The sequence below is a fragment of the Cebus imitator genome, unplaced genomic scaffold (assembly GCF_001604975.1).
Source record: "Cebus imitator isolate Cc_AM_T3 unplaced genomic scaffold, Cebus_imitator-1.0 Scaffold70, whole genome shotgun sequence".
Lineage (NCBI taxonomy): Eukaryota > Metazoa > Chordata > Mammalia > Primates > Cebidae > Cebus > Cebus imitator.
In genome coordinates, this window is record NW_016107385.1 from 5,578,554 (window position 1) to 5,596,459 (window position 17,906).

At 36.0% G+C, this 17,906-nt stretch overlaps 1 protein-coding gene across 1 annotated transcript in view; it reads right to left on the reverse strand.

Moving 5' to 3' along the window:
• Positions 1-17,906, reverse strand: part of ARID4A (AT-rich interaction domain 4A) — a 71,093-nt gene that overhangs the window by 30,904 nt on the left and 22,283 nt on the right. Inside the window, exons 9-13 of the mRNA XM_037739473.1 lie at positions 15,501-15,580; positions 14,541-14,617; positions 13,965-14,144; positions 5,677-5,738; positions 807-831 (exon numbers count right to left, since the gene is read on the reverse strand). Coding sequence (XP_037595401.1) covers positions 807-831; positions 5,677-5,738; positions 13,965-14,144; positions 14,541-14,617; positions 15,501-15,580 — 424 coding nt within the window. The remainder of the gene's footprint in view (positions 1-806; positions 832-5,676; positions 5,739-13,964; positions 14,145-14,540; positions 14,618-15,500; positions 15,581-17,906) is intronic.

The window sequence follows — 17,906 nt, forward strand, 5'->3', positions numbered from 1 at the left end:
GTAGCTGGGATTACAGGCACGCACCACCATGCCCAGCTAATTTTTTTTGTATTTTTAGTAGAGACGGGGTTTCACCATGTTGACCAGGATGGTCTCGATCTCTTGACCTCGTGCTCCACCCGCCTCGGCCTCCCAAAGTGCTGGGATTACAGGCTTGAGCCACCGCGCCCGGCCACTTGGTACTTTTTCTTAAAGCCTATTAAAATACTATGTGGCCCACACAAATACACTAGTAGATGAGCACAATAATACACATGTTCATTATATCATATATGTATATATAAAGGTAATTTTTATATAAACATTATAGTTTTTATTAGGTGAATATAGTGGCCAAGGATTTTCTTTAGATGACACAATGTTTTAAAGAAATTTAAATGCATTTAAGTGAGTTATATACATTCTATTTTACCCCAGACCTCATCACCCCCTCATCTCACAATAACCTGGTTTTCTCTTTTGCCTGTCTAGTATGGCCTCTGAAGTTGACTTTGCAACAGCTAAAAATAAGATAAAATAATTTGAGAAGTAATTCTTAAGGAAGAAAATAATTAGTTTGGGAAGGAAACTAGATATATAATTACTGACTTGGATCCTTTAAAAATTCTTAAAGTTTAGCAATACTACAGAGAAACAAAACACTGATATGTTTCCTCCATATAAATGACCATAACTTACAGTATTACTCTCCTATGTTGTAAAAGAAGGGCTCAGATTTTTGTCTTTTTCTTCTTTCTTTTTGAGATACAGTTTTGCTCTTGCTGCCTAGGCTGGCATGCAATGGCATGACCTTGGCTCACTGCAACCTCTGTCTCCCAGGTTCAAGTGATTCTGCTGCCTCAGCCTCCCAAGTAACTGGGTGCCACTACGCCCAGCTAATTTTTTTTGTATTTTTAATAGAGATAGGGTTTCACCACTTTGGCCAGGCTGGTCTCAAACTCCTGACCTCAGGTGAGCCGCCTGCCCTGACCTCCCAAAGTGCTGGGATCATAGGCGTGAGCCACAGCACCTGGCCTGGATTTTTGTCCTTACAAAGCCATGTTCAAAGCAAAGGTAATGCTCAAGCAATAAACGTTGCATGTTCAGTGTCCAGAGGGCAACAGGTACTTTAAAATTATGTTATCTAATAATGGCTAATAATATAGCCAGGATCAATAAGCATGTAGTTGATTTAAATATGTAATAAAAAACCATGAGGATATCAAGAGAAAGAGAGTAAGATCTTTTATTACATAATGATTTATAACACTGAAATACTTTTACCAAATATAAAGAAATTTAAATCCAAGTTTTAAAATGTGTCAAAAATCAGCAAAGTTATTAATGCTCAAATCAAGAGATGGCAGTTTTTTCCCCATGTGAATTTAAAAATATTGCTTTTACGAAGTTAACTGCCAATGAGTTAACTCAAGAAAATAAGTAATTCAATAGCCCAGGAACCACTTCATATAATAATTTTAAGAACTTCTAGTGTGGGGGGAAAAAATCAAAACCAAAACCATTTATGCCAGACTGGCTCTATGCTTTGCCCGTGCCCTGTAATCATAATGTCCTCTCTTCACATGAAAACTTCATTCCAGTATTCTTATTTTTAAAGACAGAATATTGCTGTTGTCCAGGCTGGAGTGCAATGACACAGTCTCGGCTCACTGCAAACTGTCTCTCGAGTTCAAGCGATTCTCCTGCCTCAGAATCCTAAGTAGCTGGGATTACAGGCACCTGCCACCACACCTGGCTAATTTTTGTATTTTTCGTAGAGATCAGGTTTCACCACGTTGGCCAGGCTGGTCTCAAACTCCTGACCTCAGCTGATCCGCCCACCTCAGCTTCCCAAAGTGCTAGCGCCTGGCCTCATTCCAGTATTTACGATCCTACAGAAGTCAGGTAACACTTCTGTATAGAATACATGTAAAAACAATACCTTAAAAAGGCACTAATTTAAAATCAAAGTTGCTCCCCAATACAAGTAAACAAAATCAACTCATCAATTGCAAATTAGGTTGTACCCAACATTTGATAAATTCTTTATGATTAAGAACATATTTTTATAGATAAAATTTAGGTGTATTTTATTTAAGTTAGTTTCATAAGAAACTATGACCATAAAATTGTAAGTTTTGGTACAGTTATCAGTATAAAAAACAAGATATTAATGAATAAAGAATTCTACTTATAGACAAACACCCTGAGGGGAAATTTCTTTGCCAAAAAAAAAAAAAAAAAACAAATAAAAGATGAGGCTATTAACAAAGTTTTGAACTTATCTGATGTTTCTGTGAAAATTAAAATTGATCATCTCTTACAATAAGCCACCCCTCATAATTATTTTTGAAAACAGCCATGCTGCTAGTCACCTTGGAGTAAAACTGCATATGCTAGAAAATGCCTCCAATTAGAAGAATGTGCCTTTATGACTTTTGTATGGGGCTCTCAATTGCTATCACGGTTTGCTTTCTCTGTTCATGGCATTTTCACAGCAATTTCTCTCCTGGTCAAGGTCTGGGACTGTTGCATCTTCTAAGAGTTTTGGAGTGCGAGAGGATTATAAGAATTGGAGGTAGGGGTCCACTAGACCATGCTGAGGAGACTTCTTCCCTTTGTTTAGTCATTACATTTATACATGTAAAGAATAACTATGTACCCAGTAAAACGCCAGAGAGCCAGCAAAGTGGTTAAGGACATAAGTCACATTCATGATCATAATTTCAAGAAGTTTCCGATTTTAGTTAGTATATATTGCCTACTATTATAAGTAATTGTATATCTATCTACACAACTAGATTGTGAATTTTCTGACTTTAGGCACATGTCTTTGGATTAAGTTCAAACATTTACTGATGGTTATCATAAATCAAGATTGCTCAAAAGCAATGTGGATTAAAATGAGAACACATGGTACCTTCTATTTTTGCATCTCTGAGTTTGGCAGGGGGTATAGAAAGGTGAAAGAAGGCAACATAACACAATGTGTTGTAAAATATATGAAAGAATACAAGAGTAGCAAGTAAGGGAATGAATGGTTCTGCTTGAGATAGAACTGGCAATAGTAGTATTAGGCAGCTTCAAAACGTAAATAGTAAACATCCCTGCAGCTAAAGCAAACAGCGGAAGCCTGAGACAGACAAAGGCAGGCTGGGATTAGGAAAGGACTTTGTAATAGCATGCTAAAGAATTGAAACTTGATACTGTGGCTACATGTGAAGTTTGAGACAGCTAAAGAGAATTAGATCAGATGTGTATGTTTAAATTTTCTCAGCCAAGAATAAGTTTGATGGATTGGAAGGAAAAAGGAAGCTATTATAACAGTCCACCCGTGAAGGTAAGAAGGAGGGAGAAAGAGACAGAAAGGCAGAGTGACTGATAGGAGGAGAGGGAAGGAGAGAGAACCACTGCACCTGGCTTACTCATAATTTTACCACTAACGACTGGCATTTAGTTTAGACACTCATGTGAATGAAAATGTTATCTGTGCAAATGAATTGTGTAGAGAGTTTTCTTGTTTCACATTCATTGAGTATGAGACCTAAGACTTATGATACTATAAATGCAAGAGGAGTCAGAGAAAGAGAGAAAATAAGAATAGCTGAGAATGTCCGTTCGTTCTTTCTTTTTTTTGAGACTGAGTCTCGCTCTGTCATTCAGGCTGGAGTGCAATGGCGCGATATTGGCTCGCTGTAGCCTCCACCTCCTGGGTTCAAGCAATTCTCCTGCCTCAGTCTCCCGAGTAGCTGGGATTAGAGGAGCGCACCACCAGGCCCAGCTAATTTTTGTATTTTTAGTAGAGATGGGGTTTCACCATATCAGTTAGGCTGGTCTCGAACTCCTGACCTTGTGATCCACTGGCCTTGGCCTCCCAAAGTGCTAGGATTACAGGCGTGAGCCACTGCACCCAGCCAAGTATGTTCCTAAGACACAGGTAGGGCCAGGTGCAGTGGCTCACTCCTGTAATACCAGCACTTTGAGAGGCCAAGGCTGGCAGATTACCTTTGAGATCAGGAGTTCAAGACCAGTCCGGCCAACATGGTGAAACCCCGACTCTACTAAAAATATAAAATTAGCTGGGTATGCTGTTAAGCACCTGTAATCTCAGCTACTCAGGAGGCTGAGGTAGGAGAATCAGTTGAACCCAGGAGGCAGAGGTTGCAGTGCGCCACTGCACTCCAGCCTGGGCAAAAAGAGTGAGAATGTCTCAAAACACAGAAAAAGAAAAAGACACAGGTGGTTATGGCCCATGACTTGCTGGCATTCACCTTATCCCTTGTCCGAATATATTAATCTGAAAATGAATGATTACACATTTGAAAATGGCACAAATTCTAGTAAACAGACTTCCTGCCATTTTAGTGGGATGGGAAACTGATATGGTTTGGCTCTGTGTTCCCACCCAAATCGCATGTTGAATTGTAATCCCCAATACTGGGAGAAGGACCTCATGGGAGGTGATTGGATCATGGGGGCAGATTTCTCCCTTGCTGTTCTCATGCAAGTGAGGTCTCATGAGATCTGGTTGTCTGAAAGTGTATAGCACTTCCCCCTTTGCTCTCTCTCCTGTTGCCACATGAAGATGTGCTTGCTTCCCCTTCACATTTTGTCCTGATTTTACATTTTCTGAGGCCTCCCCAGCCATGCCTGCTGTACAGCCTGTGGAACTGTGAGTCAATTAAACCTCTTTTCTTTAGAAAATACCCAGTCTAACGTAGTTTTTTATGGCAATGTGAGAATGGACTAATACAGAGACAAATACAATTTGTTATTAATTTGAAAAATAAGGTCATACCTTATTTTTGCAGGAGCTATTAACTTTCTTAGCTAGCAACTCTACTTTTCAACACACATTAGCAATGTGTACAGAAAGTGTCCAAATTGTCAAAATATGCCAGTAAAAGATGACTAACTTTACCCGAAGCCCCTCAGACCCATGTAACTTGTACATAGTTCTAAATGGTGGGTTGGGATAGTTTCCTAGCATATAACAGATTGGTCTCACAAATACTGACATTTAAAAGTGGGGAAAGGTATAATAACTAAATTTGATCTTTGTGGTTTCCCTATACTGTGCATTGTATGTGACAGTTCATATTATTGATGGGTATTCTCAGGTTTCAAGAACCCCTGTGGGAATTCCTTAAAAATTCTGTTCAGGCGCAGTGGCTCCTGCCTGTAATCCCAGCACTTTGGGAGGGCCAGGCAGAGTTTTAGACCAGACTGGGCAACACAGGGAAACCTTGCCTCTATAAAAAATAGTAATAATAATAAATTAGTCAGGCATGGTAATACATACCTGTAGTCTTAGTCCCAGCTACTCAGGAGGCTAAGGTGGGAGGATGGCTTGAGCCTGGGATATTGAGGCCACAGTGAGCTATAATCACCGCTGCACTCCAGCCTGGGTGACAGAATAAGACTATGTCTCAAAAAAAAAAAAAGTTTTAATAATTACCTAACACTCCTCCATTTTGCGTGTATGGGGGGGTACTCATTTTTTTCAATAGCAAAGGACTTTTGTGAAATAATGTTACTTTGGACACAAGCAGCTTTGTTTCCCCTTCATGATGCTGTCTATAACCCCTCTTCTGGCCTTCTTCATAGGCACCCCTTCTCACACCAACTCTGAAACTCCATCACGAGTCCTCATACTCCTCAGCTCTTAAATCCCTTTCTCCTCTCCTCGATCCCTACCACCTCAAAAATGAGGCTCCGTTTGAAAGCAGCAGGAGGAGTCCTCTGAAGTGGGCAGATCCCTATCATGGAAAGAGAGGTGTGAAGACAGCACCTTGCAAGCTCCACTCTGGGGAGTTAAGCACTGCAAGGAGTACATCAGAAGTGGCAGTTCTGAGGCCAGGTCTGGACGGGAGCACGAACATGAAGGAAGCAGCGATTCCAGTCCTGACATTTTTTTGTATAAAATTTTAAATTTATAATATATTAAATAGCCTGATTATTTTTAATGTGAAATACCAGAACAACTTACTAAGGTAAATGCATAGAACATTTGTAAGCCATACTCACCCACTTTAATTCAGCTAGAGCCCTCTTTGTTCCTACATAGACATCTGTTGAATTTTTAAAATCTCAGCTGTTGTTTATCATTTACTCACTTTCTGAGTTTTTTAAACTTGCATTTTATCTTTCTTATTATATTCAATATAACAAAGGGAATGGGGAACACAAAGGCAATATTCAATGTAATATAACTGACAGTTCAACAGCAGCTTCTGAATAATACCTAAGTAGTAGCAGGGGAGCTATAAGAAGTCCCATATCATGAAAGAACAGTGGAAAGGAGAATAAAAAGGTGGGCATGGGTCAAATCCTGACAGGGCACACTTCTAAAGCCTGTGATAAAATACCCAGACTTTGTCCTAACGGTGCTAAAAGCCAATAAAGGGTTTCCAGCGAGAACAACCTATGTCTTATAAAGGTGTTTATGGATGATGAATATTAGAAGGGAAAAAACCAGAGGGAAGACACCTGGAATAAGGTGAACAAAATACAAACCAGAAGCATTGTTAGTCAAGAACTTTTACTCTAAGTGACAGAAAAATATCCCAAGCTGGCTTAAGCAAAAATTGTTTTATAAACTAACAAAATTATGTAAGAAAACGAGATTGCCTAGAGAGTACACAGTCTGAGAAAAGAGGTATCATAAAGTTAGATATTTTATCCCTAACTCCCCACAAGGTGAATTTTCTAGAACCTTAAAACAAATCTCCCAGCACCGTATTTTTTTTTCTGCCTATGTTTCAGAGGAACAGCACCTTATTTCAAAGATTAATTTGCTAAGACAATTGCGTAACTCATATTCATTCATTTAATGAAGGTTTAATAGGAACCAAGCAAGCTCTGTGCTGATAGCTGTTAGATATATATACCGGTAGGAAAAGGAAAAAACAAAAACCCTAACATCCCGTGCTTTCACAGACCTTATAATCTAGAGGAGGAAAGAAGATTTTTTAAAAAATTAATTATTATACTTTAAGTTCTGGGGTACATGTGCAGAACATGCAGGTTTGTTACACAGGCATACATGTGCTGTGGTGGTTTGCTGTACCCATCAACCCGTCATCTACATTAGGTATTTCTCCTAATCCTATCCCTCCTCCCACCCCCCGACAGGTCCCAGTGTGTGATGTTCCCCTCCCTGTGTCCATGTGGAGAGAATATTTTCTTAAAAGCCTGTGAAAAATTCTGAAAACTTTCTGAATCTCAGTTTTCTTCATTATAAAACAAACAGAAAAACAAAAACAGAGAAAGTTCTAGGAGATTTAAGGTTCTAGAAAGTTCACTTTGGGGCTGAGCACAGTGGCTCACGCCTGTATTACCAGCACTTTGGGAGGCCGACGTGTGAGGATCACTTGAGGCCAGAAGTTTGAGACCAGCCTGGCCAAAATGGTGAAACCTAGTCTCTACTACAAGTACAAAAATCAGTTGGGCATAGTGGCGCATGCTTGTAATTCCAGCTACTAGAAGGCTGAGGCCCGAGAATCACTTGAACCTGGAAGGTGCAAGTTGCAGTGGGAGGAAATCATGCCACTGCATTCCAGTGTGAGTAAGAGAGTGAGACTCTGTCTAAAAAAAAAGAAAAGAAAAGAAAAGAAAAAAGTTCACTTTAGGAGGAACTATGGCATAAGGTATCTAACTTCCCTTCATAATCTCTCTTTTTTCAGGCAAGGCAATGCACCCTAAGGCAATCTCATTTGTATTTATGTATATACGTATTTTCATAGACTCTTGTGAGGATAAAATAAAGTCTTAATTTAAAAACCATCAAGTCTCTATGAATAATCTGAGAAGATTATTTGGTGTGGTCATCTTTACTTGTTTGTATCTCCTACAAAAGGTAAACATTTTAATAGTGGTATAATGAAAAGTGCACCTTGATGTGTGTTCTGGTACAACAGATACATTTTGTTGTCACAACACCTCAGTGAAACATCAAATAAAGACAAATTTAAAAAGAAAGCTTAACATTTTTAACTTTCAGTTACACTTCAGGTTTAACTTTAGGTTTAACTTAAAGTGAAAAGCAAACCAAACCAACAGTAAGTCTGGTAACTCCGGTGAGCCATAGGTCAAAATGACTACGTAGGTTATCAATAAGCTCCACCCCAAGTGGAATTCTGAAGAACTGTCCAGAAAGTTGTCATATGTAAAAGCTGATGACTGACAATATGAAGATTAGAAGAAAGAAAACTGGGAGAAAAATTCACAATCTTTATAGACATTTGTCATTTAGTGTAAGGGCTAAGAGCCAAGACAGCATGTGTATTACAAGAATACAATAATTAAATATTGAGTAAATATTACATTAAATAATGTACATTATACTGCTTTTAGAAAGAGGTGGCATTATGTAATATGCTTTAGAAATATTTTAATCCAAATGAATAAAAACCACAACCTCTTTTGTTCCCTACAGTTATTTTATTCCTAAAGGAATCACATACTGTATATATTTTCAGCTTAAAAAAAAAAAAAAAACTATTGTAGATCCAGTATGGAGAATAGATTGGAGGAGAGCAACGATGGATGCTGAAAGAACAATTAAGTTGTTATTGTTATTGCATTAGCCTAGGTAAAAGAGAACACTGGCCTGGACTAAGATTGACAGAAAGTAGAGAAAAGCAACCAAAGGAAGTGGGCAAATTTGAGAGCTATTCGAGTAGGTGGAAGAGAATGGACTGGGTGTCTGATTGGACAGGGGTATAAGAGAAGAATAATCAAGATGATTTATGTGTATCTAGCTTGGACAGCTGTGTAGATGTTGCTTCTATTAAAATGAATTAACATCAGCCAGGAAAAGGATAGTTTTAGGGAGAAAGAAGATGAATGCAGTCTTGCACATACTGAGTTTGAGTATATACAACTTAAGATGAAATCCTCATTGGCAGTTTAATATAAATGTCACGAGCTAAGACAAGACACCTTTGATGTACATATAGATATGAAGTCATTTTAGATAGGAAGTAGGCCAAAAAAATTATGATGTCATGGATATCAAGCATTCTAAGAAGTTAGGTGTGTTACAGGTACTGAATACTACTCAGTAGTCAAATAAGATCAAGACGAAAATTTGTTTGGTTTAGTATAAAAGTTTGTTGGAGTCATTGGTGCCCCTAAAGTTGTTTTAGTTGTGGGAGAGCAAGACACACTACAGTGAACTAAGAGGGAAGGGGAGCTCAGGAACAATGTATGTAACTCTAAGCAATCTGCCCATGAGAATGAAGAAGGAATGTAGTTATCTGGAGAGGAAAGCACAGAGGTTGTCCGAAGACTAGTGGAGGAAATATGGAGGGGTTGTCAGAAGGCTGGGAAAGATGTAAGCATGTTTTAAAAAGCTGATGAGAAGGATACAACCAAAAGGAGTAAGTTAAAGATGCAAGAAAGAAAAGAGAGAGTTGATAATCTGTCTCTTTTCCTGAAAGGAAGAAGGAAATGAGATCTAGAGCATAACCCGAGAGACTCATAGAGGAGGACCAAACGCTATCAATTGTGCCTTGAGGGAAAGACAGCAGGCAAACAGGTTTACAGCATGCTGGCATCTGAAGCTCCCAATTTCTTTATGAAGTTGTAGTGGAATGGGTATAGGGTCATTGGTTTAATGGATAAAATAACGATTTGCTTACAGAAATTGGGAATTGATCAATAGTGCTGAAGGCCCAGTGAAATTTGGTGATCATAAAGTTTACAATGCTACTATCCTTTCTATTGTACACCTACAGAAAATTTCAGAGCTCCCATAAGAGATGATATATTCACAGTAAGACACTTATATTTCAGAAAACAGTTTTAACAACAGCCTGCCTAAAATAAACAATTACATGATTCTTGCATTGTTATCAATTAACTAAGCATAGTAAATTTTCCCCATTTGAAAAGGTACACATTTTAATCAAGATGTCATTTAAACGCAATCGAATTCGAGATTTTTAGTATCAACTCCCTCATATGACCACAACTATAAAATGCATTGATATAAAAGTATCTTTTAAAATACATAAAAATATAGCTGTATGTAGCTCTATTTGTGTGTATATATGTTGAATCCTTATTAATCTGATTAGAGGACCCTAACTGGGCTAGAGTCTTATACTAACACTGTGAAGAAAGGCTCTGCTAAATACATAAGGGCATTTTTGTTTGCTTAAAGGGCTAAATTTTAAGATTTTAGCAAGTCAGTTGTTATACATGTTTGCAAGCTAAAGTCTCAATTATTCATGGAAGGTTGGCTTTTCAGGATCTGCTTAGAAATGCTTCATTGCCAATTCAAGTTATTAGATAATACCTAAAATGTTAGCATTACATTTAAAATATTCTTTAAATTTTACCAACTTAGCATGGTTTCCCTAAGTTATGAAGCATTTACTCTAAGTTTATACCTAAAGTAATCTTGAATGATCACCAACAAATGCCTTTACAGTCCACAAAAAGGCGTAAGCATGCACAAATAACAGAATTTAAACATCAAAATAATATTAATGTTTCCATGAATAAACAAACTCAAGCACTTATAATTTTTTACAACAGTGGAATACAATCGTAGGCATTAAATCTACCAGTGGTCCCTAGATGATTCCCAATATTAGAGAAATGGCAGTAGTTCTTTAAAAATTCACTGAATTCAAATTTTCATTACTAAATATGAAATTATAAGAGTTTTTAAAAGGGCCCAACATATAAGCCTACTTATTATAAGCCAGAGTGATTTAAAAAGCTAAGACTAGTCACATTCCCCTTGATACTCAATTTTATGAACAACCATCCATTTATTTTACCCTTAGAAAACTCTCCTATATTTATCCAAAGTAAATATGTCAGGAATAAATGAATAATTAATATGATTACATGTTTATAGGTTTTTTAAAAATCAATTTCAAAGGTGAAAATCCAGTAATATCTTTTCTAATACAAAATTTTCTTAACAAAAACATTTAAGTAATACCCATAAAAATATTCCCCAGGGCTTTTTTCAATGTAATTAATGAGTTCAAATTTAAAGTCATCAATATAGATAAAACCTACTTTCTGTCAGATCCTCAATCTTTTCCCACACAGTAACAGCATTAGATATATGTCTTGTACTCATATCCTGAACTACCAATACTTAGGAATTCAAATTAATATTAAGTGGAAAAGGTGCTCTTTCGTGTAAAGTCACAGAATCTCACATCTCCTTATTAAGGTGAGTTAAAATACCCAAAGCATCAAATATAAAAACAACGTTCACTGCCCATTAACACTGCAGAAGTATCTAACACTTGTATGATTCTACTGCATAAAATTTGCTTGCTATACTAAAAACACAAAATGACAGAGTATAGTATTGTTATAGTGGTTTGGAGAGCCTTATAAAAGATCTTTTTGATTATTGTAATGCAACGCTGAATCTTCATGAAAAGCATAGCATCATTACATTTAGGAAGACTCGGATCTGTAATGTAATACAACAACTTAGCCTCACCTACATGGTGGTAAAGGCCCGTAATGACTAAGCCAGGTAGGCCATGGCTTATCAGATTTTTATTCATTTTATACCATAGTCATTCCCTTCCTCTTTGTTGTATATAAAGTGCTTTTCAGTTTACCAGTATACTACACTTTTAAAAAATAACTGTTCAAGACAAGTTACAATGATTCAGCAACTAAATCTCAAACCCAAGAGCAAGAAATGCAGCTGATTTTTTTCTAAAGCAACAAAATTTCACTCAAGAAAATCGTCCTGTCTGGCCAGAGAAAAAGAATTAGTTTAGTAATTCAATAAAACATGCGATGAAATTGATCATCTGAAAAATAAATAACCATATGAATCAGTTCCTAAATTCTGTAATTTTACTGTTATTTTTCAGTAGATGAAAAGCTTCTTATTTCATTTAATTTTAACAGGCTCATAATTTAGTTGACACATTTTAAGATACTATCCTTGTAAGCTTCCTTATCTTTAAAAATTTATTTACTATTACCTGCAAACAATAGGTAACAGAGCTTTGCCTCTGCTCTTCATTCTTTTTTACTAACGTATACTCCCACAGCTTGCATAAAACATTACAATATTTATGAAATTAATTATTGTAATAAGAGCACTATTTACAATTTACTATTTTATAGCCACCCTCTGCAACTTTCTATAAAGCTCTTTTTACCCTCTTTGTTTAAAATTTCAGGGTTTTATAGAGGGTGGGGGGTAGGGAAAAAGCATTCTGTAAGGGACACCAATTAAAAGTATTAGTAAAATAAAGAGACTAATCTTTCTTCAATATAGGGCAATATAAGATCCTAACTAATGTTAATTTAAAAAACAAAAGCTAAATCTCAGATTTGCAACAGTTCACACCCTGAAAATGTGGCCTATTTATCCTGAAAACATATAATCTATAAATAAATACAGATAAAATATAAAAATCACATTTAATATTCTGACTTTAAATCCTGAATTTTGCCAAACTGTCTCATTACCATTTTCATTTCAAAATCTATCTCGTTTTAGAAAAATAGCCTTCATCCATTGATATTCTAAAAATAGACTCCTACTGTCTTTTTTACAAGAAAGAATATCGCTTGGTTATGAGTCCTTACATATCAGCTACATCATCAATACCTAAAATTCTTATTTAATTCCATTTTTGGCAATCAAAATGGTAACTAAACATACAAAAAAAATCTTACCTATATGCTGCATTTTCTTTCAAATGCAAAGTGGTTAGATTCCCCTTCTACTTAATCAGTACAGGGTCTGGACATTTTTCAGTCTGACTTGCAAATATTTGCTGTCCCTCTTAGGGCATAGCATCCGCAGGGTTATACAGCACTACTTACATTCTCTTCCACATAAAAATCAGACATTACATGAAAGGAAAAGAAAGACAGCCCATTTCAAAGCATCTGGCAAACCTCCATTGGCAACCTGCCAAGCCTCTGCTAAACCTTCCTGTCTTTCCGAGCATGCTCACTTAAAACCAACAGCACGTTACTATGGCAACTCTGTAGGCAGCCTGTAAGTATGAACCGCCATTCTGATTTCAGAGTGTAAAAAAAACAAATACTGCAGGGGAAGTAAAAGGAAAGAAACAGCATATGCCCTTCATTACATACGAGTATACTCATTTCATTTCATAAATTCATATTCGTGTATTTAAAACAGAAACAAGCATCCCACATTTTTCCAGGGAAATATAGGTCCCCCTTTTCAGTAAATTCATTGTCTTTGTCTTGCCCCTAAGCCCTTTTACCCACAACAACCAAAAATATACTAGACAGTTTATCCTATTTGATACAACACTGCAGAATAGACAACAGTATTCATATAAGCAATCACACGGTCCTCCATGAAAGATTTCCTACAATTATATGCATATTTTAAATGACACGGCAATATTACAAAGAAAACCATTAGCACTTACAACATACAATCTAAATCTTTTCAATGATTTATCAAATTGCCAAATGAAATTTTCTTTGGGGTTTGGATAAGATTTTTTTTACCCTAACTATCCTTAAAATATTGTGAAATCTCTGAAAGAGGTTTTGAAGTTAACCAGGCCAGACCTGGGTGCAAATCCCTATTCTACCCATTTTAGTTGTGCCAGCTTGGAAAAGTTACTTAACTTTTCTGAACCTTCTTTTCCTTACCTTTAAAGTAGGGTATCAGTTACTTCATATGGTAATGAGTTAACACATGTAAAATACATCAAAATTACATTTCTTTCCTCATGGGTTGTTTTGGAAAAGACCCAGAAAAAAACAGTTTGCACTTGTTGATTAATTAACCTAAAAAGTATTTTCTAGTAACCTCTTACTAAAAATTAGTTCTGATTTACACACTATGCTGTAAGCCAAAAAGCTTTCTCAACACCCAAAGCAAGGAATGCTAGAAATGGACAGAAACAAATAACAGAGAATCTAAACAGAGGAAAAAATATATGAAGGTATTTTCACTAGAGAGTATTAAGATGTTTTTATTTGTTACAAACAAAGTACACCTACCACCTCTTCTTCTGCCTTTTTGGCCTCCTTTTCCTTCTCTTCATCATTTTCTTCAACTGGGCCATCTTCATCATCACTACTGGATGACTCAAGGATTTCACTTATATCCATTTTCCAATTATCAGGAACAACTCTAGTTTTTAAGAAGATGCCTGCTTTCTGAAGCCCTAAGAATGAAAATGTACTTCAGCAGTTGCTATGGAATTAGCAGCACGGAACAATAGAAAAGGCATGGCATTCAGAATCAAAAGACCTGAATTCAAATTCAGCTGTCATTTATAAAATGATACAGTAAGCCTGAACATATTTCATAAGTTATAATGTTATATGAACATTTGTTATTACTTTATGGAATACTGTGAAAAATCTTAATGATAAAATATGAAAAGTTAAACTTAGCTAATAATCACAAATCAAATATATCTAGACATTAAAAAAAAATCAAATAAGAGTATCAACTCTAAACAGTTAAAATGGCACCAAAGAATATCAGTCTGGCTTTACTTGCTACTTTCCATATAGAGCCACAACATAAAACAATAGCATAATTCATCTTATCTTACCTGGTTTAGTGGAGAGCTCAGATTCTGGTAGACTGAGAATATCTACTTCCTTAATGTCCTTTCTTGCTATAGAGTAACTAATTATAGATAAGAAGGGAGAACAACTTATTCAATAAAAATTATCACTTAAATAGTCCATGCTAACATACAGAAAAATAAAAACCTCAAAATCAAAATATTGCCTATCAAATGTTTTTATCTTAGTCCTTAATAAAAGGTAAGAAGAGGTAATACAGGCAAAGCTAGTTATCTTAATTCTAAAGTTTTATATACTCAATTTGGTACACTGATTATATAATCCTCCTACAGATAGTATGGGATAATTTATATCAGCACGATGTTTTCAACACTTGTAGACAACAATGGCTATTTTAATACTTCTGAAATTTATTTTTCATTTTAGTAAAAAAGTGCATTTACCAGATAGGAATACTGAAATGTTTTTATAGCTGTAAGACATATTATAGCATTAAATTTTTCACAGAGAACTATAACTCAAAAATTTTTAATTTCACTTTTTTAAATTATAAAGCAGAGATGAGTTTATGAAAGGGTTTCTAAAAGTCTGAATTTCAATCATGAAAAAAGTCAAAATAGTTGCTCCAGTAATATAGATTAAAAAATAAGCTTTGTAGTTAATAGTAAATGTCACATACTACACATGATAAAAATACAGGATTTTACAATTAAGGGAAAAAAAATCAATACCGCTAAAAAACAACCACCACCAAAAAACTGTTCTTTATCTTGTTCTCGCGTAATGTTGTTCACAGTTTTTATATAAAATTTATCAGTGAAAAATATCCTACATTACAAAAAGTCAAAACATATTAGGTCACAACTTCTCAGTTCATGAATGATTAGACTTTTAAAAATAAAGTTTTGGTGGGGGAGGGTTCTATCATTGTAATTCCGTTTTTTTTATTCCCATGTAACATCATTAAAGGATTCATTACTCACAATTTAGAATCAATAAATGATCGAACTAAACACTGATCCTTTTTCACGGTGATGTCATCATTACAGCTGGGAGACACTACCTGAAATATAAAGTAAGAACAGATTGATTCCTACTTCCTGTGCTCAGAAAAAGAATATTTTTCAAAAGAACAATTCTGAATCCCCAAACTTCTCAGATTATATCTTACAAAAAAAAAAGCTTCATTATAAATAGCTTCCATTATTAATGAATTACTTACAAAAAATGATATGCTTATATTTTGTTTAGCACATTGACTGTCTAGAAATTCAGTTTATCCATAGTCATTAGATTATAAAATGAATAATTAATGAAATACAGGTCCAGGCATAGTGACTCACGCATGTAATCCCAGCACTTTGGGAGGTCAAGGTGGGCAGATGGATTGAGCTCAAAAGTTTAAGACCAGCCTGGGCGGCATAGTGAGACTGTGTCTCTACCAAAAATACCAAAAATTAGCCTGGTGTGGTGGCGTGTGCCTACAGTCCCAGCTACTAGAAAGGTTGCGCTCAAGTGACCCCATGAGGTGGGGGCTGCAGTGAGCCAAGATCAAGCCACTGCACTCCAGCCTGGGTGACAGTGAGTCACCATCTCAAAAAAAAAAAAAAAAAAAAGTAAATCAAAATGTTACCAGCACTTTAAAAATATCAGGATTTATTCTAAGCTAAATAATACTTCATTTATTGTCCAAAAAACAAAATGAATAATCTGTGATGAAAATTTGGCATATAATTTTTAAAAATATACTTGAATAAAGATCTATTCTGAAATCTGGTCATTTTAAAAAAACCTATGTTAGCTTTTTTTCTTTTTAACCAAGATATGTACAATTCTTAGTAATTAAAACAAGTTAAAAAATCAACAAATAACTTAATTTCTTAACTTCTGAAAATAATATCTTAAAAGTATCATTAGTAAATCATCTCTGTATTCTTTATAGATTTTATATTTTTAAACAATTGATAAAATGTATGTTTGTGCTCTTCCCTAACACTAGTCTCTCTCTGCTACATTCCAGCACCATTCACAGACCTCTGTGCACTGACGGAAATGTTCTACATCTGCACTACCCAATACAGTAGCAGTGAGTCACATGGTTCTAAGCGCTTGAAATGTGGCTGGTACAACTGAGAGACTGAATTTTTAATTCTATTATATTTTAATTTAGTTACATTTAAACTTAAATGGCCACATAAGGTTCATGGTTATCATACTCAACAGCGTATATCCAGATAATTGAATAGCCTTGGCAGACACATACGCTGTCTTAACACTAGATGGAAGTAAATATTTTTTGTTTGTTTGCTAGGTGCTGGTAATTATTATTTTTTTTTTCTTGAGACCGAGTCTCACTCTGTCGCCAGGCTGGAGTGCAGTGGCACCATCTCAGCTCACTGCAACCTCCGCCTCCCAGATTCAAGGGATTCTCCTGCCTCAAGGCACCACCATGCCCTGATAATTTTTGTATTTTTAGTAGAGACGGGGTTTTACCATGTTGGCCAGGATGGTCTTGATCTCTGGACCTTGTGATCTATCTGCCTGCCTCAGTCTCCCAAAGTGCTGGGATTACAGGTGTGAGCCACCATACCTGGCCTACTGGTAATTATTAGACTAATACCATAGCTGTGCCAACCCTCAAGGAGCTAACAGCGTACTGAAGGAGCAAACATAAAAATATACACAAAAACAACACAATGGAGGATAAGTACAGTGATACCACTAGGCACATAATAATATGAAAACATGGAGGAGAAAGATTTCACCTAACCTGGGCAAGAAAAAGGTGTGGCAGGAAAAGCTTAAGGAAAATTTTAAAGGATGAGTAGGCACAACCCAAGGTCTAAATATCTCACCTATGAACTATTTAATGGCCTTCAAATAGATTCCTGCCACCTCCAATCTTTCCAGCAACATACCACTTCCTCATTCACATTCCTAAATATGTAGCTCAAATAACATCACTCCTCTGCAAAATTCTCTCCAGAATTATGTCCAAATTTTTAGATGAACTTTTAAAGACTCTTCTGCCCTAGATTCAAATTATGTTTGCTGGTATATTTCTTATTCCTCCCCTATTCACATGTAATATTTAGCCAAAATGAATTCCCAGAGCAAACAGTTCCATGAACAAACCCATTGCTATTTTTTTAACCTATTTTTTTTTTGTTTCCTCTAGTGAAGCTTTGCCTACTATCTTTAAACCCTTCAAAGCTCAGCTCAAAAGCACCTGCTTTGTGAAAGCTTTCTGTATTTTCCTCAAATAAATGTAATCTCTGGCTCAAGCCTGTAATCCCAGCACTTTGGGAGGCCGAGGCGGGTGGATCACGAGGTCAAGAGATCGAGACCATCCTGGTCAACACGGTGAAACCCCGTCTCTACTAAAAATA